This window comes from Coregonus lavaretus (assembly GCF_964263955.1).
Source record: "Coregonus lavaretus genome assembly, chromosome: 1".
NCBI classification, from domain to species: Eukaryota; Metazoa; Chordata; class Actinopteri; order Salmoniformes; family Salmonidae; genus Coregonus; species Coregonus lavaretus.
The window spans coordinates 59,631,475-59,646,818 of record NC_139988.1 but is presented as its reverse complement, the minus strand read 5'-3'; the positions used below and the strand labels follow the sequence as shown (position 1 = coordinate 59,646,818).

Below are 15,344 nucleotides of genomic sequence, written 5' to 3'. Positions count from 1 at the left end.
GGAACCTACCAGGTACAACCCTATATCCATAAACATGGGCACCCTCATAGATATCATCCTGACTAATTTACCCTCTAAATACACCTCCGCTTTCTTCAACAAGGATGTCAGCGATCACTGCCTCATTGCCTGCATCTGTAAAGGGGCCGCGGTCAAACGACCACCCCTCATCACTGTCAAACGCTCCCTAAAACACTTCAGCGAGCAGGCCTTTCTAATTGACCTGGCCCGGGTATCCTGGATGGATATTGACTTCATTCCGTCAGTAGAGGATGCTTGGATGTTCTTCAAAAGTGCTTTCCTCTCCATCTTAAATAAGCATGCCCCATTCAAAAAATTCAGAACTAAGAACAGATATAGCCCCTGGTTCTCCTCATACTTGACTGCCCTTGACCAGCACAAAAACATCCTGTGGCGTACTGCATTAGCATCGAAAAGCCCTGCGATATGCAACTTTTCAGGGAAGTCAGGAACCAATATACACAATCAGTTAGGAAAGCAAAGGCTAGCTTTTTCAAACAGAAATGTGCATCCTGTAGCACTAACTCCAAAAGGTTTTGGGACACTATAAAGTCCATGGAGAATAAGTGCACCTCCTCCCAGTTACCCACTGCACTGAGGCTAGGAAACACTGTCACCACCGATTAAATCTACGATAATCGAGAATTTCAATAAGCATTTTGCTACGGTTGGCCATGCTTTCCACCTGGCTACCCCTACCCCGGCCACCAGCTCTGCACCCTCCGCTGCAACTTGCCCATGCCCTCCCCGCTTCTCCTTCACCCAAATTCAGATAGCTGATATCCTGAAAGAGCTGCTAAATCTGGACCCCTACAAATCAGCTGGGCTAGACAATCTGGACCCTTTCTTTCTTAAGTTAGCCACCAAAATTGTTGCAACCCCTATTACTAGCCTGTTCAACCTCTCTTTCGTATCGTCTGAGATCCCCAGAGATTGGAAAGCTGCCGCGGTCATCCCCCTCTTCAAAGGGGGTGACACTCTAGATCCAAACTGTTACAGACATATATCCATCCTGCCCTGCCTTTCGAAAGTATTTGAAAGCCAAGTTAACAAACAGATCACCGACCATTTCGAATCCCACCGTACCTTCTCCGCTATGTAATCTGGTTTCCGAGCTGGTCATGGGTGCACCTCAGCCACGCTCAAGGTCCTAAACGATATAATAACCGCGATCGATAAAAGACAGTACTGTGCAGCCGTCTTCATCGACCTGGCCAAGGCTTTTGACTCTGTGATAAAGAAATGTGTGAGTAAGATATGACTAAAATGTCACACCCTCAGTTAAACTAATAATGTATGACTAATTAGTAGACTAGAGCTTAGAGAGTTAATCAAATGTGTTTATATCACAGCAACAGAGTATTTGTGTCTTGTAATTAGGCAAGCAGAAGTGCAAAACGATTGAAACCAATAACAGGAGACTGGTTCCCAAAACACACAGGGAAAGGGGAGTGAAAAAAGGCTTGCAGGATATTGTGAGGACGGCGATAACTCAGCCTACCCGAGCAAGGAGTAGACTATGATAAGAATGTGTGTGTGTGTGTGTGTGTGTATGTGTGTATGTGTGTGTGTGTGACCTGATGGTCAGGAGAGCAGAGGAAAATCACGTGAGCTTACAAGATGCGTACAGTGGAAAAATACAGCCCGCCTACAGCGGGGTGGGATTTTTCCTCTGACGTGTGCGTATAAAAAGATTGTACGACCATTTTGTTGCAGAGCGCTCTCAATGAATAAACATGCTGACCATTGCAGTATTGGGTCTTTGTTTAATATATTCAAACTAAGAGATTTACAACCTTTTGGGAATTATTCAAAAATTTAAGAAGTAGTTGACTTCAACCATTGAGATAACAAAATTCTCGTGACACTCTGTCAATCACCGCATTCTTATTGGCAGACTAAATAGCCTTGGTTTCTCAAATGACTGCCTCGCCTGGTTCACCAACTACTTCTCAGATAGAGTTCAATGTGTCAAATTGGAGGGCCTGTTGTCTGGACCTCTGGCAGTCTCTATGGGGGTGCCACAGGGTTCAATTCTCGGGCCGACTCTATTCTCTGTGTGTATCAATTATGTCGCTCTTGCTGCTGGTGACTCTCAGATCCACCTCTACGCAGACGACACCATTTTGTATACATCTGGCCCTTCATTGGACACTGTTTTAACAAACCTCCAAACGAGCTTCATTGCCATACAACACTCCTTCCGTGGCCTCCAACTGCTCTTAAATGCTAGTAAAACTAAATTCATGCTCTTCAATCGAACGCTGCTTGCACCCGCCCGCCCGACTAGAATCACTACTCTCGGCGGGTCTGACTTAGAATATGTGGACAACTACAAATACCTAGGTGTCTGGTTAGACCGTAAACTTAAAGTTAAATCTAGAATCGGCTTCCTATTTCGCAACAAAGCCTCCTTCACTCATGCTGCTAAACATGCCCTTGTAAAACAGACTATCCTACCGATCCTTGACTTCGGCGATGTCATTTACAAAATAGCTTCCAACACTCTACTCAGCAAATTGGATGTAGTCTATCACAGTGCTATCCGTTTTGTCACCAAAGCCCCATATACTACCCACCATTGTGACCTGTATGCTCTCGTTGGCTGGCCCTCACTACATATTCGTCGCCAAACCCACTGGCTCCAGGTCATCTATAAATCACTTCTTGGCAAATCCCCGCCTTATCTTAGATCATTGATCACCATAGCAACACCCACCCGTAGTATGCGTTCCAGCAGGTTTATCTCACTGGTCATCCCCAAAGCCAACACCTCCTTTGGCCGCCATTCCTTCCAGTTCTCTGCTGCAAATGACTGGAACGAACTGCAAAAATCTCTGAAGCTGGAGACACTTATCTCCCTCACTAACTTTAAGCATCAGTTGTCAGAGCAGCTTACCGATCACTGCACCTGTACACAGCCCATCTGTAATTAGCCCACCCAACTATCTCATCCCCATATTGTTATTTACATGTATTTATTTTGCTCATTTGCACCCCAGTATCTCTATTTGCACATCATCTTCTGCACATCTATCACTCCAGTGTTAATAATAAATTGTAATTATTTTGCACTATGGCCTATTTATTGCCTTACCTCCATAACTTACTACATTTGCACACACTGTATATAGATTTTCTATTGTGTTATTGACTGTATGTTTTGTTTATTCCATATGTAACTCTGGGTTGTTGTTTTTATCGCACTGCTTTGCTTTATCTTGGCCAGGTCGCAGTTGTAAATTAGAACTTGTTCTCAACTGGCTTACCTGGTTAAATAAAGGTTAAATAAAAAATCAAGAAAAAATACAAGAAACAACTGTTCCACCTGTAGTTAGTCTCAGAGCAGACAACGGAGACGCTGTGGGCTGCAGGTCTGGATCCCCCCTGTAGCTCCTCCTCTGGAGTCTGTGAAGTCGGTGGGGTTGGTGACACAGTCTGCAGCCTCTCTCCTCCTCCATCACCACCCCCCTGGGTCTCCCCCTCTCCCCCCTCCTCTCTCTTCTCTCCCACATGTCCTGCTGTCTTCTCAAGAGCAGCGAAGGTCCCTGTAGCAAACTGGTCCAGGTAGGAGAGGAGCTTGATACAGGTCTGTAAAGGGCGAGGCAGGGGTGGCTTGGAGGTGGAAGAGAGGGAGGTGTGCGCTGGGGTCTCAGACAGCTCCAAAAACTGGTGGAAGTTCCTCCCAAGGAAATGATGGTCTTCCGTTCTTCTCTGACCCCCTCTCTGGCCCAGGCCCCTACTCATCATACCCCCAGCGTGGCCCTCCATCCCCTCTGTCGCCTCCTGGCCGTCAGTCTGGAAACAACCCAGCTGTAGTAAGGCTTCAGCCAGCCTCTCGTAGAACCCTTCAACCTGGAACGAATGAATGAATTATTTTCATGTCTCGTCACATTTATAGAACCCATCCTTTGGCTTACGAGGTTATTGGACACCTCATTTGAATGAATGACATACCTGGAACTGGTGTGAGTTGACCGGGTGTACGTGGACAGCCAGGGCGAGGGTGTGTAGGGTGAGGAAGAGGAGGTCTAGTATCCCCTGCTGCCCTATGGCCCCCCACACCCCACCCCCACCCTGAGGGGGGTCACCCAGAGCCCCCTCCATGTCCACCACCAGGGACAGCAGGCCGGTGAAGCCCCCCGCACGTCGAAACGCCCCCCAACTGTTAGGGCTCTCCAGAACCTTCAGAACTGACTGGAGAACAGAGGAAAGCGAGAGTTCAGTTACAGAAGATTTACACACACACGTCTGGCTCCATTTGTGCTTTAGTCCTCTCTGACTATCTAACAAACAAGGTAGAGGATGTTACATTATACAGTTCTATGGATGAGGCAGATTGAGAAAGTCCGGTTAACACATTTACTGAGAAGATAATATGGCAAGATAACAGTCATAGATCGAGGTCCTTCAACTTGACCAATACAGAATTAACCCTTTACAGGACAGCACAAACAGAATAGCCTGGACCAAACTATTCAGTTCACACACATTATTCTCTTTGAGATGTTTGAGATGTATGAGGTTTGGGAGCATGTAGTCACAGAGGCATCGGTGACCAACGGCTAGATATGTACAATGCTTAGTGAAAGTCTACACACCCCTTGCACAGCTAGCTGCGGAGTGAGCTTACGGGTACATTCTTAACTCTGTTACATTCACACCCCAGAGTTAATACTTAGTGGAAGCACCTTTGGCAGCAACTACAGCTGTGAATCATTTTGAATAAGATTCGACCAACTTTGCACAACTCTTAGGCCAACATATATTCATTGTTTTTGTCAAAAATTACTCAAGCTCAGTAAATTTGGTTGGGAATCATTGATGGACAGTAATTTTCAAACCTTGTCTTTGATTTTCAAGCAGACTCAAGTAAGGACTGAGACTAGACCACTCAGGAACACTCAACACCTCTTGGAGAGTCATTGTATTTGCTGCCAAATGTGCTTCCACCAAGTATAAACTATGGGGTGTGAGGACACGCAATCAAGACATCATTTTTTGGGGGGGATCCCTTTTTAGATTAATTTTTAAGGTAGCAAAATGTGAAAACTGTGCAAGGGGTGTGTAGACTTTCACTAAATCAAATCAAAGTGTATTTGTCACATGCGCCGAATACAACAGGTGTAGACCTTAAAGTGAAATGCTTACTTACAATCCCTTAACCAACAACGCAGTTTTAAGAAAAATAAGTGTTAAGTAAAAAATTGATTAGTAAAAAATAAACAAATAAAAAGAAATAACAAATAATTAAAGAGTAAAATAACAGTCGTGAGGCTATATACAGGGGGTACCGGTACAGAGTCACTGTATAAACAGTTTGAGTAATAAAGTATCATGCATTCAATTGCCTATCGTTGTTCTGTTCAGTCAATTAAAACAAACAGGTCATGAAGGGATGAAAAATAGTCCCAACATAAATAAATAACAAAATCATAAATTATTTGGGGTAACCGTTGTTGAGGACTAACCTAAATGTGATTAGTTTAATCTAATTTAGTGGTCTAATCCATCAGGTAGGTAATGTGTGTGGCAGAACGCAGGGAGAAATGTGATTAACAAGAACTAGAGTAATCACAATGGCTCTCACCACACGCCAAACCAGGTCACACTGAATCTGATTGCCACCTGCTTTAACCAAGTTAACACACATAGACACACTCGCACACACACTCTCGTGCTCACACACACAGACACACACACACTCGTATACAAATACACACACTCGCACACACACCAAACCCCCCACCACACACACACATATACAGTTGATAAACTTGTTAACAAACTATAGTTTTGGCAAGTCGGTTAGGACATCTACTTTGTGCATGACACAAGTAATTTTTCTAACAATTGTTTACAGACAAATTATTTAACTTATAATTCACTGTATCACAATTCCAGCGGGTCAGAAGTTTACATACACTAAGTTGACTGTGCCTTTAAACAGCTTTGAAAATTCCAGAAAATGATGTCATGGCTTTAGAAGCTTCTGATAGGCTAACTGACATCATTTGAGTCAATTGGAGGTGTACCTGTGGATGTATTTCAAGGCCTACCTTCAAACTCAGTGCCTCTTTGCTTGACATCATGGGAAAATCAAAACAAATCGACCAAGACCTCAGAAAAACAATTGTAGACCCCCACAAGTCTGGTTCATTGTACGCAAGTATAAACACCATGGGACCACGCAGCCATCATACCGCTCAGGAAGGAGACACCTTCTGTCTCCTAAAGATGAACATACTTTGGTGTGAAAAGTGCACATCAATCCCATGACAACAGCAAAGGACCTTGTGAAGATGCTGGAGGAAACAGGTACAAAAGTATCTATATCCACAGTAAAACGAGTCCTATATCGACATAACCTGAAAGGCCACTCAGCAAGGAAGAAGCCACTGCTCCAAAACCGCCATAAAAAGCCAGACTACGGTTTGCAACTGCACATGGGGACAAAGATCTTACTTTTTGGAGAAATGTCCTCTGGTCTGATGAAACAAAAATAGAACTGTTTGGCCATAATGACCATCGTTATGTTTGGAGGAAAAAGGGGAAGGCTTGCAAGCCGAAGAACACCATCCCAACCGTGAAGCGCGGGGGTGGCAGCATCATGCTGTGGGGGTGCTTTGCTGCAGGAGGGACTGGTGCAATTCACAAAATAGATGGCATCATGAGGAAGGAAAATGATGTGGATATATTGAAGCAACATCTCAAGACATCAGTCAGGAAGTTAAAGCTTGGTCGCAAATGGGTCTTCCAAATGGACAATGACCCCAATCATACTTCCAAAGTTGTGGCAAAATGGCTTAAGGACAACAAAGTCAAGGTATTGGAGTGGCCATCACAAAGCCCTGACCTCAATCCTATTGAAAATTTGTGGGCAGAACTGAAAAAGCGCGTGCGAGCAAGGAGGCCTACAAACCTGACTCCGTTACACTAGCTCTGTCAGGAGGAATGGGCCAAAATTCACCCAACTTATTGTGGGAAGTACCTGAAACGTTTGACCCAAGTTAAACAATTTAAATGCAATGCTACCAAATACTAATTGAGTGTATGTAAACTTCTGACCCACTGGGAATGTGATGAAAGAAATAACAGCTGAAATAAATCATTCTCTCTACTATTATTCTGACATTTCACATTCTTAAAATAAAGTGGTGATCCTAACTGACCTAAAACAGGGATTTTTTACTAGGATTAAATGTCAGGATTTGTGAAAAACAGAGTTTAAATGTATTTGGCTAAGGTGTATGTAGACTTCCGACTTCAACTGTATATATATAGTCTGCGAGTTAGTACCCCTCTCTTTCTGATCTATAAAAATGGACACGTACAGTAAGTCGCTAACTCACTTAGACCTAATCAGGTTTATCAGCCATTCTCTGATGTGATAGAGGTCCTAATCTTCAGAGAGCTACAGCACAGGGTTGGAGGGGTAATCAAATAGCTCCCCGGCTAACAGCTATACCTGTATCAGCTAATCAATCCTGAGGGATGTGATAACAAATTCACTGCCTTATTATGTTTTAAACATGTCGAGACCCTTACTTGTTAGGGTTTAGTCGAGACCCTCACTTGTTTCTGTTGGCTATCGTTTCTCCTCATGCTTTAGCAGAATGTGTTTGTGACAACAATCCATAAAACATTAGCGATCAATGTGTGTGTGTGTGTACCTGCAGCAGGTCTTGTTTGAGCCCCAGCTCCTGTTGTGTAGAGGAACAGAGAGCTCCTATAGCCGTAGACATAAACTCATCAGGGTTGATCTCTGACAGCTGCTCCAGGATGCTGAGGGTTGGTCCTCTGTACTGCTCCTCATCTAGAAATATCTTTATGTAGGGAACCATCCCAAGGTCACGGACTGACACTGAGAGAGAGAGGGGGAGAGAGAGAGAGAGAGCAAGAGAGCGGGGGAGGGATGGAGAGAGTTTCGGGATGTGTGTACCTGATAGATCATAGCATTTCTTTGGATAGACGCAGGTATAAAAGCGAGGGGAGACAGATGAGAGTGGAATACAGAGAGGAAAGTGGCTAGTGGTGGACCAAGGGATCGAACCAGTGCCTTTGGGGGCAATGTTGATTGCACAACCGCTAGACCAGGTTCCGACACTTACCTGTGTTTCTGATGGAGCGTAGGGTGAGGGCAGCCACTACTCTGAGCATGCTGGTGGTAAGAGCGCTCTCATTGTCCTCTTCAGCTGACTGATAGTGGGGACCTGACAGAGAGAGAAGAGATCACTGTGAGGAAGAGTGAAAGGCTCTATAGGCTCTATATAAGACTCTATATATGTGGTAACATCATTGTTACAATTGTATACACGTACCTGCTCCTCTAGCCTTCCTGAGTATCTTGGCCCTCCGGCGTAGTTCTCCAAGCAGAAGTTCCAACAGACCTCCATCACTGAGAACCTCCGCTAGCAGACCACTACGCACTATCAACCTGAAGAGGAATAGAAGAGATTTTATAGATTTTAAAGTAAACTGAAATCCAATAAAATCTGATTAGTCACATGCGTCATAAACAACTGGTGTAGACTAACAGTGAAAAGCTTACTTACGGACCCTTCCCAACAATGCAGAGAGAAAAAAATAGAAATAATAGAAAAATAATTACACAAGGAATAAATACACAATGAGTAACTGGATATACAGTGCATTCGGAAAGTATTCAGACCCCTTGACTTTTTCCACACTTTGTTACGTTACAGCCTTACTGTCACGTCCTATGCCCACTCCCCCTCTCCGACGCTCGATGTCGCCGGTCTACTAACCACCGGCCCTGACAACCCATCTTTACGCACACCTGCGTCTCATCATCAGTCACACCTGGACTTCATTACTCCCTGATTACTTACCCTTTATATAGCACTCTTTTGTTATCAGTTATCAGGCAGTATTGGTTATGTTTCCTTGTCAGATGTTTCTCTTGTTTTGTATCGTTCTATGTTCAATCATATTAAACTCACTAACTGCACCTGCTTCCTGACTCACTGCATCGACGTTACAGAATACTGCCACCCAGATGGTCAGCGAACAGAGACACCTACTTCGCCAACACTACGACCAGCTGGCACAACTGGGGACGGCTATGGATGAGGTCCTCCACGTTCTTCAACGTCTCGATATTTCCTGAGGGGCATCAACTCCAACAAGCTGAGGATTCTCTACCCCAAGTCGAGCCAGCACCCCAGCCCATCCAACAGTCCGTCCAGGTCAGCAATGCCCGTTTGTCCCTCCCGGACAAATATGACGGGTCTCCCTCCAAATGCCGTGGCTTCCTACTCCATTGCTCCCTCTCTTTCACTCATCAGATGGGAGTCCCCACCACGGAGAGGTCCAAGGTTGCCACGGTTACTTCCCTGCTGACCGGATGGGCGTTGGAGTGGGCTACGGCCGTCTGGGAGAGAGGAGAGGAGGAGCTGGGTTCCTATGACGGGTTCATGGCTCTGTTCAGGGAGGTCTTCTACCATCCACTGGAGGGCAGAGAGGGGGGTGAGCGCCTACTCCAACTACGGCAGGATATCCAGACCACAGCGGAGTACACGCTCACCTTTCGGACAGTGGCAGCATCCAGCGGATGGAACAAGCCGGCGCTGTGCACCCTATTCAGAAGAGGATTGTGCAAAGAGGTCCAGACGGAGTTGGCGTACCGAGATGACAGTCTAACCTTGGACACACTCATCGCGATGGCCATCCATCTGGATAACCTTCTTCGGGAGCGTCGGCACCCCCATCGCCTCTCTCCCTCCTTCGTTGACCGTTCTGAGTCAGAGCCTGAACCCATGGAGGTAGAGGCCACACGCCTCCCCGCGGCTGAGCGACGCCGTCGGAGACAGTTAGGGCTCTGTCCCTATTGCGGACAGGAGGGGCACCAGCTTCAATGGTGTTCGGTACGTCCCAACCCGGAATGCACGAGAGCAGAGGGACGGCCCCGTGATCATCCGTCTCCTGGGTTAGGCGTGAGTACTCCATCATCACTTTCCGCCAAAACGTTATTAGTATCGATTTCACTAGCTGGCTGTCCCTCATCTATTGTTTCTGCAGCTCTAGTGGATTCCGGTGCCGCAGAGAATTTTATTGACCAGGCCCTTGCCTCCTCCCTGTACATCACCTCATACCCGCTCTCCTCTCCGTTTCTGGTCCAAGTGTTGGATATGCGACCATTGGGATAAGGCACTATTACGCACATCACAGCTCCAATCACCCTCACCGTGGGACCCAAGCACCAGGAAAGCCTTTCCTTCCTCACCACCTCCGCACCCATGCACAAAGTCATCCTTGGCCTCCCGTGGCTCCAACTCCATAATCCCACCATCTCCTGGTCAGAGAAGAAGATTACTGCCTGGGGACCAGGATGTCGGCGGACCTGCTTTCTCGCACCCTGTGATTCCCACATCGGTGGAGGGCCCTGTGAGTGTCGGTCGCCCCATCAATCGGCCTCCCGTATCGTTGGCCCTATGTTTTGGGACATAGATGTGGACATCAACCAGGCTCTGGAGAGAGAACCTGCTCCTGCCACCCAGCCTCCGGAGCGCATCTACGTCCCCACGGGGGTCAGAGATCGGTTGCTGACCTGGGCACACACATCCCTCGCCGCTGGACACCCAGGTATTAACCGCACCACTCAATCCCTTTCTGGGACATACTGGTGGCTAACTTTGGCGCAGGACGTTGCACACTATGTCAACTCATGTTCAGTATGTACTTCATCTAAATCTCCCCTGCACGCTCCAGCAGAAAAACTAATTCCCTTTCCCGTGCCGCAGCATCGCTGGTCTCATCTAGCCATTGATTTCGTCACTGATCTCCCCTCCTCTGATAGTTTCACCACGATTTTGGTGGTTCTGGACAGATTCTCAAAATCATGCCGTTTCCTCCCTCTCTCTGGTCTCCCTACCGCTCTCCAGGTTGCTGAGACACTGTTCTAGCAGGTCTTCTGGGACTATGGCCTTCCGGAGGATATCGTCTCCAATCGTGGCCCCCAATTCACATCACGTGTATGGAAGGCTTTCATGGAGAAGCTGGGGGTCACGGTCAGCCTCACCTCCGGGAACTGGCCTCAATCTAACGGGCAGGTGGAGAGGATGAACCAGGAGCTGGGGAAGTTCCTGAGGAGTCACTGCCAGGACCGGCAGGGGGAGTGGGCCCGATTCCTTCCTTGGGCTGAATACGCCCAGAATTCATTGCGACACTCCTACACCGAGCTGACTCCCTTCCAGTGTGTTCTGGGTTATCAGCCGGCCATGGCTCCGTGGACTCTGAGCCAGACCGAAGCTCCTGCGGTGGATGAGTTGTTCAGCCGCGCAGAAGAGGTATGGAACGATGCCCACGTGAGACTCCAGTGCGCCATCCGTCGTCAGAAAGAGTAGGCGGATCACCACCGCAGTGAGGCTCCCATGTTCCATCCTGGTGATCGCGTCTGGCTCTCCACCAGGAACCTCCCACTCCGCCTACCCTGTAAGAAGCTGAGTCCCCGGTTTGTGGGGCCGTTCAAGGTCCTCCGGAAGGTCAACAAGGTAATTTACAGATTACAACTCCCCACTAACTACCACTAACTACCGGATCTCACCATCTTTTCATGTTTCCCTCATCAGGCCGATGGATCCTGGTCACCTGGCTCATGCCATCCCCTCATATTGAACTCACTAACTGCAACTACTTCCTGACTCCCTGTGTCGACGTTACTAAAATGGATTAAATAATTTTTTTCCCTCATCAATCTACACACAATACCCCATAATGACAAAGCAGGGTACCAAAAAATGAAGGTCCCCAAGAACACGGTGGCCTCCATCATTCTTAAATGGAAGAAGTTTGGAACCACCAAGACTCTTCCAAGAGCTGGCATACTGGCCAAACTGACCAATCGGGGGAGAAGGGACTTCGTCAAGGAGGTGACCAAGTACCCGATGGTTACTCTGACAGAGCTCCAGAGGTGCTCTGTGGAGATGGGAGAACCTTCCAGAAGGACAACCATTTCTGCAGCACTCCACCAATCAGGCCTTTATGGTAGAGTGGCCAGACGGAAGCCACTCCTCAGTAAAAAGGCACATGACAGCCTGCTTGGAGTTTGCCAAAAGGCACCTAAAGGACTCTCAGACCATGAGAAACAAGTCTCTAGTCTGATGAATCCAAGTTTGAAGAAACCTGGCACCATCCCTACGGTGAAGCATGGTGGTGACGGCATCATGCTGTGGGGTTGTTTTTCAGCGGAGACTAGTCAGGATCGAGGGAAAGATTAACAGAGCAAAGTAAAGAGATCCTTGATGAAAACCTGCTCCAGAGTGATCAGGACCTCAGACTGGGACGACAGTTCACCTTCCAACAGGACAACGACCCTAAGCACACATCCAAGACAACACAGGAGAGGCTTCGGGACAAGTCTCTGAATGTACTTGAGTGGCCCAGCCAGAGCCTGGACTTGAACCCGATCTAACATCTCTGGATAGACCTGAAAATAGCTGTGCATCGACACTCCCCATCCAACCTGACAGAGCTTGAGAGGATCTGCAGAGAAGAATGGAAGAAGCTTCTCAAATAAAGGTGTGCCAAGCTTTTAGCGTCATACCCAAGAAGACTCGAGGCTGTAATCGCTAGCAAAGGTGCTTCAACAAAGTACTGAATAAAGTGTCTGAATAGTTACGTAAATGTGTTTTTTTTTTGGTAAAATTGTTTTTTAGCAAACATTTCTAAAAACCTGCTTTTGTTTTGTCATTATGGGGTATTGTATGTAGATTGATGAGAAAAACAACTATTTAAAACAAGGCTGTAACAAAATGTGGAAAAAGTCAAGGGGTCTGAATACTTTCTGAATGCACTGTATTGTGTAAAAAAGTGCTAGAAATATAGTTTGTTAGGTACACCACCCCATTCACTAAAATGGCTTACTCCTACAGACAGTGAGTCACATGGCCATGGCTTGCTATATAAAGCAGGCAGACAGGCATCAAGGCATTCAGTTACTGTTCGATTGAACGTTAAAATGAGCAAAATGAGTGACCTAAGTGACTTTGAGCATGGTATGATCGCCCGTGCCAGGCGCACCGGTTCCAGTATCTCAGAAACGTCTGGCCTCCTGGACTTTTCATGCACGACAGTGTCTAGGGTTTACCGAGAATGGTGCAACAAACAAAAAACATCCAGTCAGCGGCAGTCCTGTGGGCGAAAACAGATTGTTGATGAGAGAGGTCGAAGGAGAATGGCAAGACTCATGCAAGCTAACAGGCGGGCCACAAACAGGCAAATAACAGCGCAGTACAACAGTGGTGTGCAGAACGGCATCTCGGAACGCACAACTCATCGGTCCTTGTCACGGATGGGCTATTACAGCAGACGACCACACCAGGTTTCACTCCTATCAGCTAAAAACAAGAAGAAGCGGCTCCAGTGGGCACGCGATCACCAACACTGGACAATTGAGGAGTGGAAAATCATTGCCAGGTCCGACGAATCCTGGTTCCTGTTGCGTCATGCTGATGGCAGAGTCAGGATTTGACGTAAGCAGCATGAGTCCATGGCCCCATCCTGCCTGGTGTCAACGGTACAGGCTGGTGGGCATAATGATGTGGGGAATGCACACGTTAGGTCCCTTGATACCAATTGAGCAACGTTTGAACGCCACAACTTGTAGAATCCACGCCCGAAGAATTCAGGCTGTTCTGGAGACAAAGGGGGGTCTGACCCGGCACTAGATGGGTGTACCTAATAAACTGGCCACTGAGTGTATATTGTATCATCCCAGTCATAGAGTCATTTATAAAATAATACATTTGTCTTATGCTGGGGACGAATCCAATTTAACCTCTGGAGATCAATAAAGTTTATTCCTTAATTTAAACCTGTGGAAGCAGCCGAGGGCAGCCACTCCAAACTGTGCCCCTCCGGCCACGGCCCCTGCCCAGTCCTGCTTCAGCACAGCCTGCACCGCACGCATAGCCTCGTGGGGGATGTAGTTAAGATGGAACGCCACCTGGACAGACACATTAACGGGATCGTTCAGTCAATAGTGGTGAATCAACAGATAAGCATTTCACCAAATTATCAATTGCTGAATTAATTAAACATAATGGACATATGGAGTCATGGATGGAGAACTATAAATGTAGAGCTTGTTAAGGGGATAGCTTTCTTGAATGACTGGACATTGACAGAATCTGTTACGGATTTTTTGTGTATGTACGTAACAAGTGTAGATATCTTGTGTGCATGCAAGTGTGTGTGTGCTTGTGTGCGCGCGTGTGTGTGTATGTGCCTGCTTGCCCGCACGTGCATGTGTCACTCAACCCACCATCTCTAACATGGAGAAGAACAGTCTGTGTACAGGAGGCGGTTTCTTCGACACACACTGAGCTAGCTGTGCCAGCGATTGAACAGTCCACTCTAACAGGAAGAAGTTGGCCCTGTTCCATGACCACACAGTCCTGATGGTGCTTAGGATCTGGCTGCAGAAAACACAGTCCTCCGACCGCTGGAAGGAACCCTGGAGCAAACGGAATGCTGATAGGTTCCTTACCGCAGAGCCTGGAAGGACAGGGGTTAAAGATTAGTGAAAAAAGGATACATTATTGCGGGAATCTCAGTTGTACTAAGTGCCTTAATCCTCTCATCAGCTCCTTCCTGTAATCTGCTCAGAACTGAGAACACATCATAGGCAAATATTTTTGTGCAGACCCTCTGCAGTGCATCTTATGACACAAGGAGACAAAGCCTGAAGCAGAAGGTTAACTAGGCTCAGCTAGAGACAGAGATGTAAAAGTGTAATAAGCTAGGAGCAGTGTTTCCCCTATCTAGAAGAGGAGAGACAGAAACTAGAAATAGGTTCAGTCAAAGAGGCTTTGTTTCGCATAGCAAAACACTGGCTGGGCTGGTCAGTTATAGTGTCTATGACCAATATCCCTACCTGGAAAAATATGTTTGTTTTGTGTTTGATGTTGACTTTGAGAAGGGGACCAGAAATACATTCTCATGCAGCTGACAAAGTAATATCAATGTGAAAATAATATTATGGCATACTCAGAGGTCAATTTAAGCAAAGTTATGTTTTAGTTAAGGAACCATTTATCATATTTTGCTCAGGCAAGGTCAGAGAGTCAATTCCATAGAGGAATGATGGTTGAACCACAAACAACCTACAACCTAAACAGGAGAAAATAACCAAGGGAATCGAGTTACGCTCACATAGATTGATAGAAAACAAATATGGTAAGTTGCATAAAAACATTGGGAAAACATAATTATCCGCACTGATAAAGTTTGGAAGCACAGCCTTGTCAGAATATTCCGAGATGGTCTTAGATTTAGGAGCGGGAACGTGGATATGTTTGTGG

General features: G+C 46.6%; 1 protein-coding gene across 1 annotated transcript in view; it reads right to left on the bottom strand.

Moving 5' to 3' along the window:
* The window catches only part of wdfy4 (WDFY family member 4), a 157,554-nt gene that overhangs the window by 122,325 nt on the left and 19,885 nt on the right, over window positions 1-15,344 (bottom strand). Inside the window, exons 9-15 of the mRNA XM_084157490.1 lie at window positions 14,306-14,538; window positions 13,857-13,987; window positions 8,343-8,458; window positions 8,133-8,234; window positions 7,695-7,885; window positions 3,979-4,218; window positions 3,350-3,876 (exon numbers count right to left, since the gene is read on the bottom strand). Of these exons, the coding sequence (XP_084013616.1) occupies window positions 3,350-3,876; window positions 3,979-4,218; window positions 7,695-7,885; window positions 8,133-8,234; window positions 8,343-8,458; window positions 13,857-13,987; window positions 14,306-14,538 (1,540 nt within the window). The remainder of the gene's footprint in view (window positions 1-3,349; window positions 3,877-3,978; window positions 4,219-7,694; window positions 7,886-8,132; window positions 8,235-8,342; window positions 8,459-13,856; window positions 13,988-14,305; window positions 14,539-15,344) is intronic.